Source organism: Schistocerca cancellata, chromosome 2, assembly GCF_023864275.1.
Source record: "Schistocerca cancellata isolate TAMUIC-IGC-003103 chromosome 2, iqSchCanc2.1, whole genome shotgun sequence".
In the NCBI taxonomy this organism is placed as follows: Eukaryota; Metazoa; Arthropoda; class Insecta; order Orthoptera; family Acrididae; genus Schistocerca; species Schistocerca cancellata.
The window spans coordinates 926,719,615-926,744,014 of record NC_064627.1 but is presented as its reverse complement, the minus strand read 5'-3'; the positions used below and the strand labels follow the sequence as shown (position 1 = coordinate 926,744,014).

At 41.2% G+C, this 24,400-nt stretch overlaps 1 protein-coding gene across 1 annotated transcript in view; it reads right to left on the bottom strand.

Moving 5' to 3' along the window:
* Window positions 1-24,400, bottom strand: part of LOC126162872 (uncharacterized) — a 112,673-nt gene that overhangs the window by 74,209 nt on the left and 14,064 nt on the right. The window contains exons 2-3 of the mRNA XM_049919657.1: window positions 17,749-17,906; window positions 17,522-17,672 (exon numbers count right to left, since the gene is read on the bottom strand). Of these exons, the coding sequence (XP_049775614.1) occupies window positions 17,522-17,672; window positions 17,749-17,906 (309 nt within the window). The remainder of the gene's footprint in view (window positions 1-17,521; window positions 17,673-17,748; window positions 17,907-24,400) is intronic.

Sequence of the window (24,400 nt, the reverse complement as noted above, 5' to 3'; positions counted from 1 at the left end):
AACAAGATGGGTGTTTAATATTAAAAATCCTGAGAGTGCAATACCAAAATTCAAAGCCAGATTGGTAGTTAAAGGATATTTCCAGAAAGAAGGAATCGATTACAATGAAACTTTCTCACCAGTGATGAAGTATTCATCATTAAGATACCTTTTAGCTCTTGCAGTAAGGGAAGACTTATTAATTCATCAAATGGATGTGAAAACAGACTATCCAAATGGAAGGCTGGAAGAGGAAATATATGTGATTCCATCTGATTAAGTTAAGCAACCTCATCAAGGGAGAAGGAGAATTTGGCATTTGAAGAAAAGCATATATGGATTAAAGCAAAGTGGCCATTGCTGGAATAAATGTTTGCATAAAACTTTGATAAAACTAGGCATGTTACAGCCAAAGGCAGATCCAAGTATATATCATAAAAGGAGCACTGAAGAAATTGCAATCATGGCCACATGGGTAGATGACCTTTTTATTTATCCAATAGTGAAAGCCAGATGGACTCTTTTAAAAAACAGTTACGGTCAGAATTTAATATGCATGATTTAGGGGAAATTAATCAATACTTAGGCATGAAGATTCTAAGAAGTGCCAACAGAGAAGAATTATGGAATGATCAATCTCTGTACACAAGGAAGATCTTAGAAAAGTTCAATATGGCAAATTGTACACCTATTTCTACTCCTATGGAAAATAATGCAGAACTGCTAATAACTGATGATGACAAGACATGTAAGGAAAGTGTACCCTACTTGGAAGCTGTAGGAAGTCTACTGTACTTAGCACAGACTTCCAGACCAGACATTGCATTTGACACAAATGCAGCAAGCAAGTTTTGCAGTGATCCCAGGGAGAAGCACTGGATGGCAGTCAAGAGAATATTCAAATGTTTAAATGGAACTACTGATTGTAAGTTAAAATTTTCTAAAAATGGAAATGGAAATTTGGAAGGATACAGCGATGCAGACTGGGGAAATGAGCTGGAAAGCAGACACTCCATCACTGGAAGTTGTTTTAGACTAACGGAAGGTTTGATATCATGGTCATGTAAGAGACAATGAACTGTTGCTTTGAGTACTGCAGAAGCTGAATATACGGCCTTGTCCTCCACTATCCAAGAAGCTCTTTGGATCCATACACTGATGAGTGAAATAGAAACTCCTCCAACATTAAAGCCAACTGCGGTATTTTGTGACAATATGGGAGCTATTAAACTTGCAAAAAATAATGTCACCAGTGTAAGATCCAAACATATTGACATAAGGCATCAATTTATAAGACACCATGTGGAACAGAGAAATATAATTCTCAGTTATCTATGCACAGAAGAAATGTTATCTGATCTCCTAACCAAGCCTCTCAGTAAGGACAAATTTCAGAAGCTGGTGAAACATTATGGTTTAAGCTCGGATGTATAGTGCTGAGTATCTGAAAAATATTTGTTCAAGGGGGAGTGTTGGGGATAAGTGAACAAACATTTTCCAGCATGCATATTGGTGAACAAAATTGTATGTGCAGAATGCATCAGACTCTGTGGACTATACATGTTCCGTGTTTGTTGATGGGCAACATAATATTTTTTGCGTAGCCAAATGTATTAATGTGTGTTGTGTGAATAAAGCAAAAGTTTATTTTGTCCCTTAAATAGTTGTTACTTGTCATTTAGCTGCGTTAATCTGCAAAAAAACCTAGCAGGGTATACAGTTCAGAAACCATTAAGTAGAAGTAGAAGTATAAGGCTGCTCAACCTGGTATTTATAGAGCATTTCAGAGAAAGTTGAAGAAGTGTTAATTGGGGAGATGTACAGGGCTACTATAATTAAGGTTTAACTTTCAAAAATGCAGTAGAAATAACACTACTGGTCAGAATGATGTCAAATTGCAAGGAAAAATTATCGGATAAGGGGAAAAACGTATGGCAGAAGAAGAAAAATAGTGCAAAAATTGATCAAAAGAAGGAGCTGTATTTGTCAAAATACGTAAATGAAATCATCTGTCTTGTGCACCACCCACTGTGGTTGGCATACACATGCCAGGTACACAGCTTTTCCTCCTTTTGCATCTGCAATGTTCGCCATGCCTGTCTCAATGCAGAATTGCTCTCTGCTTGTAAAGCTGTATTGCAAGAATGATGACTGTGCACATGTCACTCTCAGAAGTTCCGACACTGAAAAGTTTGAAAAAAGGTGTTGGTCTGATGACTGCCATGGTTCTGGAGAAAATGATTTGGAAATTCAAAAAGATGGGTTCTTTTGGTGTGCAACCTGGTAGAGGGAGGAAACAAATTTATTTGACATCAGTGGAATAAATGGCCACAGCAATGCAGGAGGAGATGAGTGATGGTGTGCAAACATTTAGTGAACATATAATTTCATCAACATTGGACATACTCATGAGCATGGTGCGTAAAATCCTACGAAACATCCTTCTTTGCTATCCATTCAAAATTACCCATGTGCATGAGTTGCTTCCTGTTGATCTGCCAGCAAGAGACCTTTGCTTTAGAATCACTTGCTCGCATGGAAGTGGACAACGATTGGCCGTGGAAGATTTTGTGGACAGATGAAGCCCACTTCCATCTGACAGAATATGACAATACACAGAATTTTCGAACATTGGCAACGGAAAACCCACAAGCAAATCAACCAGCACCACTTCATCCTGAAAAGGTCACTTTGTGGTGCGGGTTTACAGCATCATTTATCAAAGGGACATATTTTTTTGAAGAGACAGGTGCTTCCAGTCCTGTTACCTGTACCGTCACTGGTAAGCGATACGAGTGTCTTTTGCACAACCGTGTCATTCCAGCTCTCCAACAGTGTGGAAGTGTGGATGCGATCATCTTTATGCAAGATTGCGCACCTCCACACATTGCAAATCCAGTTAAGCAGCAGCTGAAATGCCATTTCGGAAATTCTAGAATTATCAGCTGCAATTTCCCTACAGCCTGGGGGTGACCCAGTCACCTGATCTTAACCCGTGTGACTTCTGGCTGTGGGGCTATCTGAAAGATGATGTGTTCAGTGTTCCGATTGCAAACTTAACTGCACTGAAGGCACACATTCCGCAACACATTTTGAACGTGACCCCAGAAACACTTCGATCAGTTGTGGAACATGCTGTTTCTCGATTTCAACTTCTTGCAGAAAAAGGTGGACAGAATATTGAACATGTTTTGCACCAGTCGCATGGAAGTTAATAATCCAATCTGATTTTGATTGATGTTTTTTATGCAGTTTCTGACCCCAGGACAAATAAAAACTGATTTTTCCCATCCGATATGATATGACCTTGCTGGGGTGGATTGGATTACGTAACTAGCAATACCACACCTGTACACCCATGCACACTGAGTAGTGCAGTTTGTTTAACTTCAAACATACACCTTAGACATTGTTGTACGATTCACTTGTAGTCAACCATTATTAAATTATGATGCTTACAGTGCCATCTATTGCTACATTTTGTAACTATTTATTTTTCTTCTGCCATATGTTTTCCCCCTTCTGCAATAATATTCCACTGACATCATTCTGACCAGTGGTGTTATTTCTCAAGAGCTTTGAAAGTTTAACTTGAACTATAATCACCCTGTATATAATGAGCCAAATGCTAATGATAAATGCAACATATTTCTTGATAAATTTATATCCCTTTTTGAACACTGTTGCCCCCCAAAAAAAATAGTAAATGTACACAGTTCTCAAAGAAACCTTGGATTACTACAGGTATGAAAGTGTCTTCAGAAAGAAAAGGAAAACTGTATGACACACCAAGAATTAGTAAAGACACAGAAGTAATTGTACACTACAAAAATTATACTGAGAAAAGCTGTCAGAAAATCAAGAAATATGTATATTAGGGATGAAATTAACAACTCGGGCAATAAAATCAAATCAGTATGGAATGTTGTTAGAAGGGAGACAGGAAAAGTAACCACTGGGTTAGGTAGCATTACTATTAAAGAGAATGAGACCATGTTAACCAACAGAACACAAGGAGCTAATGTATTTAACAACCATTTCCTAAGTGTAGGTGAAAATAGTTCAAAAGAAAAATCCAAGCAGTACATGGAAGCATCAATTTTGAGACATCCTAGTCAGATTAATTTCCACATAACAACCCCTTGTGAAATGTGGAAAATCATTAAATCTTTGAAAAATAAATTTTCTGTTGGAGTAGATGACATCTCAAACAAAACATTAAAACGATGTGGAGCAGTTACAGCTGATGTTCTGAGCCAAATATGTAATGCATCCCTAACTCAAGATATTTCCCCAGACAGGTTAAAATATGCCATTGTCAAGCCTCTCTACAAAAAAGGGACACCACAGACGTCAATAATTACTGGACAGTATCCTTGCTTACAGCATTTTCAAAAATCGCCGTGAAAGCAATGTACTCAAGAGTGATTAGCCATCTCAATAGTAATGGGATACTTAGTAAATCACAGTTGGAATTTCAAAAATGCTGTTCCTTTGAGACAGCAATATACAGTTTCACTGCTCATATAACAGGGTCTTTAAATAGTAAAATGTCACCAATAGGAATTTTCTGTGACTTCCCAAAGCATCTGATTGTGTGAACCATGACATGTTACATACATTACAATTCTATGGTATAAATGACATGTTGGTGGTTAACGTCATATCTACAGAACATGAAGCAAAAAGTTTCTTCATATGGTTTAAGTGATTTAAGGAAGTTTCCCACTTCATCCCCAACTGGGATGAAATTACATTAGGTGTTCCACAGGGTTCGATCAAGGGTCCCCTTCTGTTCTTGATATATGTGAATGACTTGCCTTCTTAACTGAAACAAAAAGCTAAACTGACACTGCTTGCTGATGATAAGAGCACCAGTAAAAGAAACTCCAATTGAAAATGATACAAATAACATCTCTGGAAAAGTTATTGATTGGTTTTCTATGAATCGGCTTGCTCTGAACTTTGAAGAAACACATCACATCCAACTTTCCACTGCAAGGAATATGGTTCCTTCAATAAAAATGACACATCAACAGACATCAGTAGCCAGGGTAGAGCACATTAAATTTTTGGGTGTGCATATAGATGAGAATCTTAATTGGAAAATTCAAATTTCATCTCTCCTAAAGTGACTAGGTTCAGCAACTTTTGCAAACAGAATAATTGCCAATTTTGAGAATACAGAAATTGGAAAACTAACATACTTCGTATACTTTCACTTCCTGATATCTTACAGAATAATATTTTGTGGTAACTCAACACTTGGGCAAAAAGTATTCACTGGTCAAAAGAAAGTGGTTAGAATAATGTGTGGGGCTCATAGTCACACACCTTGCAGGCATCCGTTTAAAAGGTTAGGAATTCTTTCAACAGCCTCACAGTACATTTATGCAGTAATGAACACAATAGTGACATTCATGATTATAATACCAGAAGGAGGATAACATAAGAGAGATTAGAGCCCACGCAGAAGCATAACGAAAATCTTTCTTTCCACGAACAATACGAGACTGGAATAGAAGGGAGAACCAATAGAGGTACTCAAAGTACCCTCTGCCACACACTGCCAGGTGGCTTGCGGAGTATGGATGTAGATGTAGATGTAGAAGGAAGACAGACTTACACTATCCTCTACATAACCTATCTTTCACACAGAAAGGGGTAAAATATGCTGCTGTAAAACTTTTTCATAAATTACCAGATGAAATAAAATGTCTGACAGACAGCAGTAATAGTTTCAAAAATAAATGGAAATCATATCTCCTTGACAACTCCTTCTATACCGTAGGTGAATTCTTGAACAGAAATAAATAAATCTATAGTTGTAATATATGCTTTTGTGCCGCATAAGGGAACGGGGTAGGTAATAAAAATTTTAAGCTTTAAAAAATCTTGATTTACTTGTGCATTTCTTATGTACTTGACACATTCCATGTCATAACAGTCACCGTGGGACTGATCAAAAGATGACGTAACTACCTAACAAACAATGATGACAACAGCAATGATAGTGATGGTGGTGGTAGCAGAATGCTCAACCTCAACAACATCACTGTTTTAATGGACATAAGCATATTCATTCAATGAAGAGAAAAAAAGGCTTTGCTCACAAGAAACATTACAAAGATCATAGACGTTTACTAGCAACTTCTATTTATTTTTGGCAATGTTGGTACTTATTAGAGTGATAATGTCCCACAGCCTTCTATGCTACACTGGGATGTCCAGTGGCAAACGATTTTCACAAACTGACAAAGTTTCAGGAAACCTGTTAAGAGGAGTGGTATCTCACTCTCCTGTTCCAAGATAACTCAATCCGTCTAGGGTGCATTCCTAATGTCTTCGATCTCTTGCCAAGCTGGCTTCTCACAATGCTATCACTTAGCTTGCTACACTGAGCTGTTGCCTGTGCCACCATCTCACTTCACAGATGATGAATTCACATTATACTACAACATTTGCTACACGTGGCAGTTTAATAAAAAAGGTGAGAGCTCTTTATGTGTATTGGCTTTTTCCTGTAAAATTTATTAAAACAAATTCTCTGTACAATTATGTTCCCTGGCAGTTTTAACAGACGGCCTTGCCACAGTGGATACACTGGTTCCCGTGAGACCACCGAAGTTAAGCACTGTCGGGTGTGGTCGGCACTTGGATGGGTGACCATGCACTGTTGCCATTTTCAGGGGTGCACTCAGCCTCGTGATGCAAATTGAGGAGTTACTCGACCGAATAGTAGCGGCTTCGGCCAAGAATACCATCATTACGACCGGGAGAGCAGTGTGCTGACCCCACGCCCCTCCTATCCGCATCCTCCTCTGAGAATGATGCGGCAATCGGATGGTCCCGATGGGCCACTTGTGGCCTGTAGATGGAGTGGTGGCAGGTTTAACAGAATGGGGTGTATGACAGTGCACATTTCATCTTCATGAAAAGAAGAGTTTTGGTTTGCATGAATTAAATATTGAGATGAAACCTGGTAACAGATATGAAAGAGGCACAGATGACCCTCCCAACCTCTGCCGATGCCAACTGCCTGTCCTTCTGCTACCAAAGGTTGTGTGTCTTCCACAATCTTCCCTGCCATATCTGGTAAATCCACTATGAAGAGTGGACAGCAAAGATGAGTAATGGATATATGTCAGTGTAGACTTTCCCAGCATAAACTATTGATGAAGGTTTCTCGAGTCCCCAGCCGGATGGTTGTGTTGATATCTCGCGACGTTTTGGGAAGTGTCACACTACCCATCTTCTGGCGAAGTGTCAAGATTCGCAGAGAGCGAGCTATTTATATGCGTGGTCATCCCCCTCCACTAGACCTCGGGTGGCTGTGGTGGATCAGCAGCATGCGCGCGGTGGTGGGATGGCGGCTGCCCTCGGCGGCCACGTTCGGTTCTCGGTGTAAGCATTCTGTCTGTGTCTGCGGCAGAGGATGTTGACAGGCGCGCTCCCGACGGACTGCTGCTATCGCAGGGTTCCATGCTGCACTGAGTTGGTATCCCTCATCTCTGTTGACCAGATTGTCGAGAATCCTTGTTTCTACAGATTCTTTGATAATGCTTTCCCAGAAGCCAGATGCTCAGCACAGTATCTTTGTGTTTTCAAAGTTGAAGGTGTGTTGCTCATTTATGCTGTGTTTTGCTATGGCTGATTTTTCTGTGTGACCTAGTCACACACACCTGATATGTTCTTTGCAGCATTTAGATATAGAGTGCTGTGTTTGCCCAATGTATTGTTTTCCGCATTCGCATGGTATGATGTATACTCCTGGTGCTTTAAGTTTCAGCGCGTCTTTGGCAGAACCTAGGAGCTCCCTCGTCTTAGGTGGTGGTCGGAGAACCGTTTTGATGTTGTATTTGCCCAGAAGTCGAGCAATTTTGGCCGAGAGCGGACCCACGTACAGAAGGAATGTGAGTTGTTTGTCTCCTTCTTCTTCGTCATCTTCTTCTGGGGTTCTCACTGCTTCCTTCTTCCTTTTAAGCACCCTGTTGATCTGCATTTCGCTTTAGCCATTTTTTTGGAAGACTTCCCTCAGGTGTTGCAGCGCGGATGGTGGGCTGTCTTTGTCGCAGATGGCACGCACCCTATGTACCAGGGTGGTCGGTACTGTTTGTTTTTGTGCTGGAAGGTATCAGCTTGTTGCATGAAGGTATAGGTCTGTGTGTGTCTTCTTCCTATGTACTGCATGGCCTAGTGAACCATTTGCCTTCCTCTTAATTAAAATGTCAAGGACGGGGAGGCATCCATTTTCCTCCATTTCCATTGTAAATTTGATGTTCGGATGGATGCTGTTGAGGTGTTCCAGAAACTCATCAGTGCCTGTTTGCCAAGTACCCACACAACAGAAGTGTCGTCGACATAGCAGAAGAAGTGCTTTGGTTTCTGTCTGGCAGACTGAAGGGTCACCTCCTCGAAATGTTCCATACAGAGGTTTGCAATCGCAGGAGCAAATGGGAAGCTCATGGCCACACTGTCGATCTGCTCGAAGAATTCCCCGTTGCACTGAAAGTAGGTGGTTGTTAGTGCGTGTTCAAAGAGGCTGACTGTTTGTGGTTCAAAGTGCTGTGCTAAAAGTGCCAAGGACTCTTGAAGGGGCACTTCCGTGAAAAGCAAAGCCACGTTGAAGCTCACGAGTAGGTCCTCCCTTTGTAGTCACATGTCGCTGAGTATTTTTACGAATTCGGCTGAGTTTCTCACAAGGTGGCTGCAGTGTCCCACAGATGTGTGCGACTAGGTCACACTGAAAAATCAGCCATAGCAGAACCCAGCATAAATGAAAAACACACCTTCAACTTCGAAAACATGATGGTACTGTGCCAAGCATCTGGCTTCTGGGAAAGTGTTATCAAAGAATCCGTAGAAATATGGATTCACGACAATCTGGTCAACAGAGATGAGGGATACCAACTCAGCGCAGCACGGAATCCTGCGATAGCGGCAATCCGTTGGGAGCGTGCCCCTCAACGTCCTCAGCCGCAGACGCAGACAGAATGCTTACACCGAGAACCAAACGCGGCCACCGATGGCGACCGCCATCCCCACCACTGTGCACACGCCGCTGGTCCACCGCAGCCACCCGAGGTCTAGTGGAGGGGGGTGACCGCACATATAAATAGCCTGCTCTCCGTGAATCTCGACACTTGGTCAGAAGATGGATAGTATGACACTTCCCAAAAGGTCGTGAGATATCAACACTACCACCTGGCTGGAGACCCGAGAAACTTTCATCAATGATTAAGGGGTATTAAATTATTGCAACAAGATACAATTTTGAAATATAATTTTTATTTAAGGCAAATCCTGCAATGTCACCCTTAGGAGATTGAGAGAGGCCACCATGCACAGAATTCAAGGAATTCCAACCTCCCCATTTACATCCACATACATATTTCACAAGCCACCATATGGTGCAAGGAGGAGGGTACCTTGTACAACTACTAGTTCCTCCCTTTACTGTCCCACTCACTAATGAAGCAAGGAAAAACTGATTGTTTACGCCTCTGTATGAGTCTTAATCTCCCTTACCTTGTTGCACAGTCCTTATGCATGATGTACATTGGTGGTAGAAGAATCATTCTGAAGTCATTCCCCAATGCTGGTCCTCTGAACGTCCCCATCAGTGTTTCTCGAAAAGAATGTCTTCTCACCTCCAGGAATTCCCATTTGAGTTATACAGCACTTAGGTACATCACGTGTTCAGCAAACTTACCAGGAACAACTCTAGCAGCACAGCTCTGGACTGGTTCAATGTCTTCCTTTAATCTGGTCTGGTGGGGATCCCAAACACTCCGCAGTACTCAAGAAGGCATAGCACTAGTCTTCTACACACATTCTGTGTCATTTACGGATGAGCTGCACTTTATTAAAATTCTCCTAATACACCAAAGTCGACCATCCACTTTCCCTACAACTCACCTGAGGTGCTCACTGCATTTCATATCACTGTGCAATGTTATGTACAGATATTTAATCAATGTGACTGTGTCAATCGGTATGTAAATACTGTATTCAAACATTATGGAATTGTTTTTCTACTCATCTGCTTTAATTAATTTTTTACTCATCTGCTTTAACTTAATTTTTCTATATTTACAGCAAGTTGCCATTCATCACATCAAATAGAAATACTGTCCAAGCCATCCTGTACCCTCCTACAGTCACTCAAGGAGGGCACCTTCCCATACATTACAGTGGCATCAGTGAACAGTCGCAGATTTCTGCTCACCCTATCAGTCAGATTGTACATGTTCATAGAGAATAAGAGCCGTCCTTTCAAGCTTCCCTGTGGCACTCCTCATGATAGCCTTGCTCCTGATGAACAATTACCATCTAGGAAAGTATACTGGGCTCTATTGCTTACCAAGTCTTTAAGCCACTCACATATCAGAAAAACTATTCTTTATGCTTGAATCTTTGTTAATAGTCTGCAATATGGCAATGTGCAAAACACTATCCAGATATAGAATGGTTCGCAGGATGTTGTGCAAGGAAAGAACAAGCAGACTTTTTAGATGATTGTTGCTTTCTAAATCTGTGGTGACTTGTGAACAGAAGCTTTTCTGTGTCAAGATAATATATTTGTATTTATAATATGCTCAAGAATTCTGCAGTGAACCAACATTAAGGATTGATGAAGGTTTCTCAGGTCTTCAGCCGGGTGGTAGCGTTGATCTCTCGCAACGTTTCGGGAAGTGTCATACTACCCATCTTCTGGCGAAGGATATTGGTTCATAATTTTGTGGATATGTTCTTTTACCCTTATTATATACAAGAGTCATGTGCATCTTTTCCAGCTGCTTGGCACTTTGCACTGTGTTTGACATCACAATAAATGCAAGACAGCGGGGTCAATGTCAAAGAACACACTCTATAAAATGAAACTGTGATTCTATCCATACCTGGTGATTTATTTGTTTCCAATACTTTCAGTTGCTTCCTCATGCCAGTGATGGCTATTTCAATGTCCCCCATATGGGAATGTGTGACACTCAAACCCCATTACCTCATACACTGCCTATCCCACTGCTGTAACATGCTGTTATTATTACACAGCATTTCCCTTGATTACAGGGACACTATAAGTACGTGATGAGTTATGCTATGAGTGATGATCGAGAATTAGAAAGAACTGTTCACCCATTTCACTTTCAAAAAGAGAAAACTACAGTGGAAACGTAACTTAATAATGTAAATACATGTGGCTACTCACTGATAGAAATCATATTGTCAACTCAAATTTTAATAAATTCAAATCTCCAATTGTTTTCGAGATTGGTCCAGATGACACACTAAACCACATAGCATTTCAAATGTCCACCCTAATGTTACCAATATGGATAATTTGTTTGCTTCATTACTGCATTTGACAGCTTGATTACTGCAGCTTGTAAAAATATTTTTATTTGATAATTAAGTCAAAATTGCATAAAAAGTTATATGTCAGTAGATTAAATAGAGAATAATATCATGTACATGAATATTTGTATAAAATTAAAATAATTTTGACATAAGAAATTTAAAAAATGATATGAGCCTTAACCAAAGAGTGGTATCAAACCTTTGCTGTCTACAAAAGTATGTGGCCCCAGAGATAAAACTACAAGGAATGAGATGGGGAGAATGTGATACTCACAGTCAAGTCATTGACACCATTATCCAGTTCACGTCCCATAGTGTTACAAATAATGTGGAGCACTTATGTATAACACACTATACTAATTTGAATATAATAGAGGGAAACTTTCCACGTGGGAAAAATATAACTAAAAACAAAGATGATGTGACTTACCAAACGAAAGCGCTGGCACGTCGATAGACACACAAACAAACACAAACACACACACAAAATTCTAGCTTTCGCAACCAGCGGTTGCTTCGTCAGGAAAGAGGGAAGGAGAGGGAAAGACGAAAAGATGTGGGTTTTAAGGGAGAGGGTAACGAGTCATTCCAATCCCGGGAGCGGAAAGACTTACCTTAGGGGGAAAAAAGGACGGGTATACACTCGCACACAAACACATATCCATCCACACATATACAGACACAAGCAGACATATACAGAGGCAAAGAGTTTGGGCAGAGATGTCAGTCGAGGCGGAAGTGCAGAGGCAAAGACGATGTTGAATGACAGGTGAGATATGAGTGGCGGCAACTTGAGATTAGCGGAGATTCAGGCCTGGTGGATAACGGGAAGAGAGGATATATTTAAGAGCAAGTTCCCATCTCCGGAGTTCGGATAGGTTGGTGTTAGTGGGAAGTATCCAGATAACCCAGACGGTGTAACACTGTGCCAAGATGTGCTGGCCGTGCACCAAGGCATGTTTAGCCACAGGGTGATCCTCATTACCAACAAACACTGTCTGCCTGTGTCCATTCATGCAAATGGACAGTTTGTTGATGGTCATTCCCACATAGAATGCGTCACAGTGTAGGCAGGTCAGTTGGTAAATCACGTGGGTGCTTTCACACGTGGCTCTGCCTTTGATCGTGTACACCTTCCGGGTTACAGGACTGGAGTAGGTGGTGGTGGGAGGGTGCATGAGACAGGTTTTACACCGGGGGCGGTTACAAGGGTAGGAGCCAGAGGGTAGGGAAGGTGGTTTAGGGATTTCATAGGGATGAACCAAGAGATTACGAAGGTTAGGTGGACGGCAGAAAGACACTCTTGGTGGAGTGGGGAGGATTTCATGAAGGATGGATCTCATTTCAGGGCAGGATTTGAGGAAGTTGTATCCCTGCTGGAGAGCCACATTCAGAGTCTGATCCAGTCCCGGAAAGTATCCTGTCACAAGTGGGGCACTTTTGTGGTTCTTCTGTGGGAGGTTCTGGGTTTGAGAGGATGAGGAAGTGGCTCTGGTTATTTGCTTCTGTACCAGGTCGGGAGGGTAGTTGCGGGATGTGAAAGCTGTTGTCAGGTTGTTGGTGTAATGGTTCAGGGATTCCGGACTGGAGCAGATTCATTTGCCACGAAGACCTAGGCTGTAGGGAAGGGACCGTTTGATGTGGAATGGGTGGCAGCTGTCATAATGGAGGTACTGTTGCTTGTTGGTGGGTTTGATGTGGACGGACTTGTGAAGCTGGCCATTGGACAGGTGGAAGTCAAGATCAAGGAAAGTGGCATGGGATTTGGAGTAGGACCAGGTGAATCTGATGGAACCAAAGGAGTTGAGGTTGGAGAGGAAATTCTGGAGTTCTTCTTCACTGTGAGTCCAGATCATGAAGATGTCATCAATAAATATGTACCTAACTTTGGGTTGGCAGGCCTAGGTAACCAAGAAGGCTTCCTCTAAGCAACCCATGAATAGGTTGGCGTACGAGGGGGCCATTCTGGTACCCATGGCTGTTCCCTTTAATTGTTGGTATGTCTGGTCTTCGAAAGTGAAGAAGTTGTGGGTCAGGATGAAGCTCGCTAAGGTAATGAGGAAAGAGGTTTTAGGCAGGGTGGCAGGTGATCGGCGTGAAAGGAAATGCTCCATCGCAGTGAGGCCCTGGACGTGCGGGATATTTGTGTATAAGGAAGTGACATCAATGGTTACAAGGATGGTTTCCGGGGGTAACAGATTGGGTAAGGATTCCAGGCGTTCGAGAAAGTGGTTGGTGTCTTTGATGAAGGATGGGAGACGGTATGTAATGGGTTGAAGGTGTTGATCTACGTAGGCAGAGATACGTTCTGTGGGGGCTTGGTAACCAGCTACAATGGGGCGGCCAGGATGATTGGGTTTGTGAATTTTAGGAAGAAGGTAGAAGGTAGGGGTGCGGGGTGTCTGTGGGGTCAGGAGGTTGATGGAGTCAGGTGAATGGTTTTGTAGGGGGCCTAAGGTTCTGAGGATTCCTTGAAGCTCCGCTGGACATCAGGAATGGGATTACCTTGGCAAACTTTGTATGTGGCGTTGTCTGAAAGCTGTCGCAGTCCCTCAGCCACATACTCCCGACGATCAAGTACCACGGTCGTGGAACCCTTGTCCGCCGGAAGGATGACGATGGATCAGTCTGCCTTCAGATCACGGATAGCCCGGGCTTCAACAGCGGTGATGTTGGGAGTAGGATTAAGGTTTTTTAAGAAGGATTGACAGGCAAGGCTGAAAGTCAGAAATTCCTGGAAGGTTTGGAGAGGGTGATTTTGAGGAAGAGGAGGTGGGTCCCGCTGTGACGGAGGACGGAACTGTTCCAGGCAGGGTTCAATTTGGATAGTGTCTTGGGGAGTTGGATCAATAGGAGTAGGATTAGGATCATTTTTCTTCGTGGCAAAGTGATATTTTCAGCAGAGAGTACAAGTGTAGGACAGTAAATCTTTGACAAGGGCTGTTTGGTTGAATCTGGGAGTGGGACTGAAGGTGAGGCCTTTGGATAGGACAGAGGTTTCGGATTGGGAGAGAGGTTTGGAGGAAAGGTTAACTACTGAATTAGGGTGTTGTGGTTCCAGATTGTGTTGATTGGAATTTTGAGGTTTTGGAGGGAGTGGAGCTGGAAGTGGGAGATTGAGTAGATGGGAGAGACTGGGTTTGTGTGCAATGAGGAGGTTGAGGTTTGCTGGAAAAGGTTGCGAAGGGTGAGTGAGTTGCCAGGAGACTGGATAATTTTTTGAGGTGAAGGGTGGTAGCAACTACCCTCCCGACCTGATACAGAAGCAAATAACCAGAGCCACTTCCTTATCCTCTCAAACCCAGAACCTCCCACAGAACAACCACAAAAGTGCCCCACTTGTGACAGGATACTTTCCGGGACTGAATCAGACTCTGAATGTGGCTCTCCAGCAGGGATATGACTTCCTCAAATCCTGCCCTGAAATGAGATCCATCCTTCATGAAATCCTCCCCACTCCACCAAGAGTGTCTTTCCGCCGTCCACCTAACCTTCGTAACCTCTTAGTTCATCCCTATGAAATCCCCAAACCACCTTCCCTACCCTCTGGCTCCTACCCTTGTAACCGCCCCCGGTGTAAAACCTGTCCCATGCACCCTCCCACCACCACCTACTCCAGTCCTGTAATCCGGAAGGTGTACACGATCAAAGGCAGAGCCACGTGTGAAAGCACCCATGTGATTTACCAACTGACCTGCCTGCACTATGATGCATTCTATGTGGGAATGACCAGCAACAAACTGTCCATTCGCATGCATGGACACAGGCAGACAGTGTTTGTTGGTAATGAGGATCACCCTGTGGCTAAACATGCCTTGGTGCATGGTCAGCACATCTTGGCACAGTGTTACACCGTCTGGGTTATCTGGATACTTCCCACTAACACCAACCTATCCGAACTCCGGAGATGGGAACTTGCTCTTAAATATATCCTCTCTTCCCGTTATCCACCAGGCCTGAATCTCCGCTAATTTCAAGTTGCCGCCACTCATATCTCACCTGTCATTCAACATCATCTTTGCCTCTGCACTTCCGCCTCGACTCACATCTCTGCCCAAACTCTTTGCCTCTGTGTATGTCTGCTTGTGTCTGTATATGTGTGGATGGATGTGTGTGTGTGTGCGCGCGAGTGTATACCCGTCCTTTTTTTCCCCCCTAAGGTAAGTCTCTCCGCTCCCGGGATTGGAATGACTCCTTACCCTCTCCCTTAAAACCCACATCCTTTCATCTTTCCCTCTCCTTCCCTCTTTCCTGACAAAGCAACCGCTGGTTGCGAAAGCTAGAATTTTGTGGGTATGTTAGTGTTTGTTTGTGTGTCTATCGACGTGCCAGCGCTTTCGTTTGGTAAGTCACATCATCTTTGTTTTTAGATACACTATAGTAATTTGTTATGTTCTAATTTTTGAATGTTTTTCACAAGAAAACATACGTTCTTTCCAGTCACACATACAACCAATCCTTGGACTATCCTGATCTGTAACTTATGATGAAAGTGAATATTCTGCCATGGTTAGTTGGAACACATATCAGGTAGCCCACCACAACTGTAATTTACAAAAGTTACAAATATAAACTTATCCCCAAACTAAGACATTGTCACTGAGGAAACAAGGAGTGGTTCAGCAGACTGACGTGAGTGAATATTATCAGCAGATTGTATAACAAAATGAACTTTAAGTACAGGTATTGGTTATAAACTTCAGTTGTTGCATCCCACCTGTAATGTGTTGCTCCTGAACTTACATTATTATTAATAAAAATGAAGGATTTTTAGACATACATTTACGCAATTTTTCTTTAGTTTGGAAGGTAGGAACATGCAACCTTAAATATCATAAAAGTATTTCTGTGACACACTGTAAATGACATCAAAGTTCAATAAGCATTTTTTTTTTAAGTCTCTTTCTAGCTTATTCACTGCTGAGAAGTACCAGTCAGCAGCACTTAACAATTCCTTATTTTTATTTGTCAACCTGAGTTATCTCAGTTGTTCTGGTATTTTTCCATTCCATTTATTTAATATTTTTTTGTGAGCCTAACAATATTGATACATAAATATAATAATCTTGTTGGCCACTAGCAGAATTTCATGATGTGGCAGTGTGTTCAGATAATTAAACTAGAATGGTTCCATCAATGATCATATTAATATTACACAAAGTTTTCGTTTAAATTTCCAGGATTACAACTCAATAATAAATTCAGTTGGGAAAGCATACCACAGAATTGCTTCAGCGTAAATTGTGTGATAAGAATCATTTGTGGTGTACATTCAAGAACATCATGTAGAAACCTGTTCAAGGAGCTTTGTACTCTAACCGCTGCTTCTCAGTATATTTATTCCTTAATGAGATTTGTTGCAAGTAATATACCTCTATTCCCAACCAATAGTCCGATACATAGCTTCAATACAATCTACATAAAGACCTAAAATCACTTACCTTGGTCCAAAGAGGGGTGCAGTATTCAGGGACACACATTTTTCAATAAATTTCCAGCAACTATTAAAAACTTGGTTTCAGATAAAGCACGGTTTAAACACAGTTTAAAAGACTTTTTGAAAGTAGACTCCTCCTCCTCTATAGATGAATACCATAACAGAGACAGCTAAGCCAGTGTAATTAAAAATGCCTGTTAGATTTCACTTTTGACAGCACTTGGTCACAACAGTCAAGAATGGGTATTCTGTGTATGGTAAATTGATTAATAGTGCATAACAATATTTCATTCTGACAACATGTTAATTCTGCAAATATTAGCTGTTCCAGTTTACTGCATTGTATTCACCTATTTTGACAATCTCGTGACAAATGATCAGAGTAGTACGTATTATATTCAAATGTATTATGTTATTTTCAGACATGTTTCACACACACACACACGAGAATCATCTCATTTTTTAGGTATACGGAACGAAAACTGAATCTAAGCCAATCCAAGACCTGTATACCAAAGGCACACTTTTATCTTTTTTTTTTTAGATAACACAGTAATTTAATAGTGTGTGGATAACTATCAGTCCTTTTGGAAATATTAAATTTTGCTTATTTCAAGGAAAAGTCATGTCTTAAGGCATGACACTCTTCAAGCTCAAGGACTATTATATAAAGAATGAAAGTTTTATAATCTTGACCCCCCCCCCCCCTCCCACCCATAAATATCTGTACAACTGTGTACGTACCTGTTACATTAAACATTATTCTCTGACTGCAGATGTGCCACACTATTAGTGCTACTCTCTCTACTATTACTTGCACTTCATATGGGCCTGGAGCATACACAGGAGAAGGGTATGACACATTCCAGTATCTAACAGTGTCGTGACCTGTGCTCTGGAAGAGAAGTGTGAATTAACAAAAGTTTGCAAAATTACATACTGATATGTACCACATTTAGTCCAATACTTACACTTGACTGGTGCTGGGGTAAGGCATTATCACGCCAGAGGAACAAGAACGTCCCAGATGGAGCATCACCCAGTACATCAAACAACTCTGCCTTGAATGTTATATTTGCACCCAGTACAACAGGACCATTGTGTGACAATGTCACAAAATAGCAATTACCTACAAAGTGTACACAAATTCAATTATTTATTAATTTCACAACTTGCTCCTGTGCTACAATGAATATAACTACTCTTACTTCTTTGATACTAATGTTATCATAGTGCTAATAAGTTGCAGATTCTGATGAAAAACAGTGTGTTAGAAACTCCAAGTAAAATCAGGAATTACTGCTTGTTATGTGCATCACATAGTCTAGCTCCACTGTTCTGACTGAATATCTCTTGAATGAAAATGGTGCCTCCTTGTCACCATCACTAGTGAGCGAATTCAAGAATATGTCATCATCACAACATATCATGAAGCATTGGATTTGTCAATTATGCTTGTTTTGAAATTTGCATGCTGATTAAAATTGTGTGTTGATAGGCCTCAAACCCAGACCTTCATCTCCGCAGGAATCCACATATACCACACACTGCAGTTTCAAAGTTTACACGAACAATAATGACAGCACATTGCTCTTAAATCTGCTATATTAAACAATTACTTTCTTTTTTCAAACTTAAAGCAATCTGTTAATCTCCCAACATTAAAAGTGCAAACTGAATAGCAGACTAGGACTTTAATCTGGATTTTTGCCTTTTGCATGCAATAAGATACTACCCTAGTTTTCTAGCAACCTTCTTGGTCCAACTAAGGTTCGTAAGTCTGTCAAGGCTTCTCTCTCTTAACATGTTCAAACAATGAAAGACTGAGACTTAAACCAGAATTGTAGCCCTTTCTGGTCAACACTGACATCTGGATTGTCACTTTTAATAGCCTGAATCATAGCTTCAATCTATCAAGGACTGTTTCCTTCATTCTCTAACCTGGTACACTGCATAATTTAACAACATAAATTAATACCTTTCAGCATGTTGTTTAAAGTTATATTACTTCATGAAAGAAAGACTGTGCAGATCTCCCTTTGCTGATGCTGTGAATTATCTCACCAAGTGGTGATGGTACTGTTCAGTGACACCAAAAGAACTGATCTTAGTGCCTGCTCTAAAATATTAGAAGGCAAATGTGCTGAAACAATGAAAAAATACTGAGTCAATCTAACAAAACATTGCACAAAAGAAGATGAAAATAAATGATAACTGAAATAATTAAAATGCTATGGGAAATAAGTGTAGGTGTGTGATGTCTACATTAAAGAAACAGATGATCAAGCCACTCTGCAACGCACTAATACCTCCCCTTGAGTCACTGCAGTACTAGTACAGACAAAGGGGAAAAAATTAAAATCCGTACCACTCCCATTTAAAAGCGTGGATGCCACACAAAATTTATCTTTTCACTTTTCCCAGAAAATAATAGGTAATCACTTCAAGTGTTAGTATATGAGCTAGTTGGTTCTCTAACCTGCTGATGGCTGTTTTAAGGCATTTGGAGCCTTGGTTACCAATGTTCCAGTACTAGATTAGATTAGATTAGATTAATACTTGTTCCATAGATCATGAATACAACACTTCGTAATGATGTGGAACATGTATTTTTATATACCATTACTTCTTGCCACTGTAGCACAATAACCTGTACAAACATTGTCCCAGGGAGTACCTTTTATTTTATTATTCTTACCAAGATTTACTTGTTTCAAAATTCAATGAGCTCAGGGAAACATTTTTTCGACAATCATAGAATTCCACAGAAAACTCAGTTCGCACAGATGTTACGGCATTAGCCATGTTTCCTTTTCCCAAACTTCAACTGGTCTGTTTCCATAATGACTTGTGGTCCTATAACTGTCATAAATTGTTGTTGTACACTCAATACAAACTTTATGATGGAAGGAAGACAAATCAACCATTGTAAGTGTATACATGCTGTAATTTGTGACATTTCTCCCCTTCTTTGGACAACAAGTGGAGACCCATATGACACAGAAGTCATATATTTTTAAGACTGTCATTTGCAAATTACAGAACTGCATACTGCTTGAAAGTGCATCATCACACCTTGACCATGCGACTACCCTTCCTTAACTTCTGCCGGCACCAGCAATGATATGAAGCTTCAATTGGCAAAAAATTAGATGGAACATAGCGTTTCAGGCAATTCATACTGTATGGTAAAATGTTGTGTACCAGCATTCATGAATATAATGTGGGTTCACTCATTCTACAGAAAACCACCTCTCCCAGCGAACATCTGTCACACTCCATTTTCAATACTGAACTACAACTATGCAAATGATACTCACCTTCGAATGGGCCCAAATTTTGCAATACATCACAGCGCTAAATACAGTGCTGACACAGGTCGAACAATACTATACATTTGACTCATGCAGAATGAGCATTAAAGATGTGCTGCGAACTAGCCACAACAAGCTATAACTCTGTCTAAAATCTAACAGTTTTGTGAAAGCAACTGGAAGCAGTTAATTCCATAAATTATCTGGGAGTAGGCATTAGGAGTAATTTAAAATGGAATGATCATATGAAATTGATCGTCAGTAAAGCAGATGCTAGACTGAGATTCATTGGAAGAATCCTAAGGAAATGCAATCCGAAAACAAAGGAAGTATGTTACAGTACACTTGTTAGCCCACTGCTTGAATATTGCTCACCAGTGTGGGATCCATACCAGATAGGGTTGATACGAGAGATACAGAAGATCCAATGGAGAGCAGCGCACTTCGTTACAGGATCATTTAGTAATCACAAAAGCATTACGGAGGTGATAGATAAACTCCAGTGGAAGACTCTGCAGGAGAGATGCTCAGTAGCTCGGTACGGGCTTTTGTTGAGGTTTCGAGAACATACCTTCACCGAGGAGTCAAGCAGAATATTGCTCCCTCCTACGTATATCTCGCGAAGAGACCATGAGGATAAAATCAGAGAGATTAGAGCCCACACAGAGGCATACCGACAATCTTTCTTTCCATGAACAATACGAGACAGGAATAGAAGGGAGAACCCTCCGCCACACACCGTCAGGTAGCTTGCGGAGTATGGATGTAGATGAACAGGAAATTTATAACTAAGGTTGTAACACATATATGGCTCTGCCAATTGAAGCTGTGCTCCTAATTTCCTGCCTATCTAGACCCTCGGAAATTGCAAAATACTCTGGACAATACACAAATGTTCAATACAAACAAGATTGCACAATGCATTGCTATACCTCAATATCTTCCAACCTAACCTAGACCTTGAGCTACAATACAAATCAGCAGGTTTTCTTTCTTTTCTTCCACATTTGTTGGCTTCACCAACTCACAACCAAACTGTTAGCCTATCTTCCAATCTAATCTACACCTCAGGGTATGTTGCAGATTCATCTGTCACCAAAATCAGGCTTAATGCTTTCACATTCATTGGTTTCATCTGCTCACGACTAAACTCTTACCTTCCAACCTAATCTAGACCTAGCTACTGAACAGTCTGTCACCAACTCTCTTTTTGCAGCCATTCAAGCTGTGCTCTTATGTCCCAGCCTATTCATACCCTCGGAAAGTAAGACATATAATGGGAAAAAAAAGCAGTCTAACCAAACTCCTTGTATTCTCAACCTATTTGGAGAAAAACAGTCAAATATTTGAGACAATGAAGAATATAATCATCATTGTTTCACTCACTGCAATTTAAACTGGAGTATTTTGTCCAAGCCTAACCATACTCTTGGAAATTGTTAATGGAAACTGCGGCATATTCGGACAATAGCAGCCAAATATTTTTAACAAACATGAATAGGAATGTCATTGCTTGACTTGTCGCAATTTAAGCTGTGCGCCTACATCCCAGTCCAACCAACCCCACCCCACCCCACCCCCTAAAAAAAGAACTCAATATTTATGACAACCAAAATTGTATGTGAAGGCATAACTCTGCTTATTCATATACAGTATGTATAAAAATCCATGTGTGTGTACACCACAATTAAAAAGTCATGTTGTAATTAGGTGAGATTAGATCACATATGCTGTGCTGCTGTAATTAACTGACAAGATCATTTGTCATGTGCTCACTGTGATTGGCTGACAGTGGCAAATCGAGCATCCACCATCTTAATTTCAGAGTTTTGGAAGCTAATATGCCATATTTGATGGATTTTATATTTACACATGCCTATTACAAACGTATGCAAATAATACAGCACTTTAAAGATCTTACCAAAACGTTTTGTCTGCAGTACAGTTTGTTGTGCTACAGTGGGAGGCAGACCGGTAACGATATGTAAAAATTTTCTTTCTGAATAGGAGTATGTGCAGTTTGTGTATCAGGCAAAGTCCGGATCCCCTCAGAATTTTAAGTTTATGTTACACTCATCAAACTGTCACTTAAAATAGAAGACGTGTCACCAGTGAAACCATTTAACTCGCTCTTATCAGCATGCACACCACATTCAGTTAAAATATTGGGCACTGTCACAGTGACATCATAGGTGTATAATTATAGAAGCTTCTCATGGTGCAGGAGGAAACAATTTGTTTAACACTAATTTCCAATAAAGAGCTGAGCTACAATGATCTTATTTCATCTGAGTGACTGGATGCAAGTCTGCCATGTCCGAGTGGCCAGTTGAACAGCCCGCAGTAGGTTATTTATTTATTTATTTTAAACAAATTTGTTTACCTTATATACATATCTGTCCTCACCACTGTCGTAACTGACCACAGGATGATCTCCTAGGATGTCACAGAATTCTTTACACAAGCCTGCTTGGCTGATGCATCTGTGATCTCATTGCTGGGAACTGTGATGTCCTCCATTACCAAAGGAGTGAAGCATCTTTGCCCTCCTTCCACAGAGAAAACAGGGTGTCCTAATTGTTTTGGACAAATTTCTCTGCTGGTTACATACTCTGTATGTTCTGCGAGATGATCTGGGAGTCAGCATGTTTAATCTACTTTAGATTCATCAAGATTGTATATAACTCAGAATCTGTAACATGAACTCCCATTGTTAGGAGAATCTTAAGGATGTTATCTGCAAAACAATGAAACTGCCAATAAAGTCCCATTGCTTGGAGACATGGGTAGATCTGTGTGTCAATACAGCACTGCTTTAAAATACAAAGAAATATATGCCAGTAGATACACTCTGCCATATTCAACTCGTCCTTGCAATCCAGGTAGTTAAGCTAAGGCTCACATACTCAATTCCACAATGATACCTCACGGTAGCTGTTAAAGCATTCCCAATTCGAGTTCACACTGATCATCCAGAACATTACAACCATCGATCTACCATCGATATAAACCTGTCCAGATGAGAGCAGCTTCACCTGGCAAGAAATGACTGTAAGTCAAGACACACGCATGGTGCATGCAGTATCAGTGAGCACGATGTCCACGTGTAGAATGGGGGAAGCTGTGATCTATATGAGTGACTGATGGCAGACTGTGATGGTCTCGAAGCCTGGCAGCGCAGGTATTTCAGAAACTGTACGACTTTTTGGGTGCTCAAGGAGTGCTGTGGTGATTGTCTTTGACACAGGATGAAAACATGCCCAGACATCATGGGGTTAGGTGGCCACTCCTCATTACAGATGTTGGATGTCATAGACTAGCCACACTAACAACACAGGACAGGTGGTGAACTGTGGTGGAACTAACATCACACTTTAATGCTGGGCAGAGTACAAATGTGTCTGCACTCACACAATGTACTGGACACTCCTAACAATGGGCCTCAAAATCCAGCGACCCATGCACGTGCCAATGTAAACATCACAACATTGGCAACTATGACCTAAATGGGCACATGACCATTGGCACTGGATGCTGGCACAGTGGCAGAGCACTGCATGGTCTAATGAATCCCGATACCTTCTTCATCATGCTGATGGGAGGGTGCAAATCCGTTGTCTTCCGAGGGAACAGCTCCTCGGCACCCAAACTGCGAAAAGGAGACAAGCCAGTTGCAGCTCCACTCCATGTTTTGGGGAACATTTATGCTGGTATCCTTGGGGCCAGAGGAGCTCATGCAAGGCACCATGACAGCCAAAGAGTATCGAGCACTGGTTGCAGAACATAAACTCCTTCATGACTACAATATTTCCCTACAACAGTGGAATGTTTCAACAAGATCATGTGCCATGTCAGAAAGCCAGGAGTGTGTGATGAAATGGTTCAAGAAACACAGTGGCAAGTTCCAATTGATGTGCTGCCCCCCCCCCCCCCAAACTCACCAGAGCTGAATCCTATCAAACACATCTGATATGTGATTGAATGTGGCGTATGATCTCATCGCCCTCTCCCTGGAATTTACGGGAATAAATTGACTTGTGTGTGCAGATGTGATGCCAGCTCCCTCCAGCAATCTACCAAGGCCTCACTGCTTCCAAGCCACAATGCGTTTCCACTCCTGTCCATGCCAAAGGTGTACATAACAGCTATTGGGTAGGTGGTCATAATTTTCTGAGGATGTTATACTGAAAAGGCACACAGCCACGTGTTTGTAACTCGTGTAGCTACTAACAGAACAGTTGTGAACCCCCCCACAGGAAGTAGCTAAGTATCAAGACATCAATGCCCAACATGGATATTTGTGGGCCCA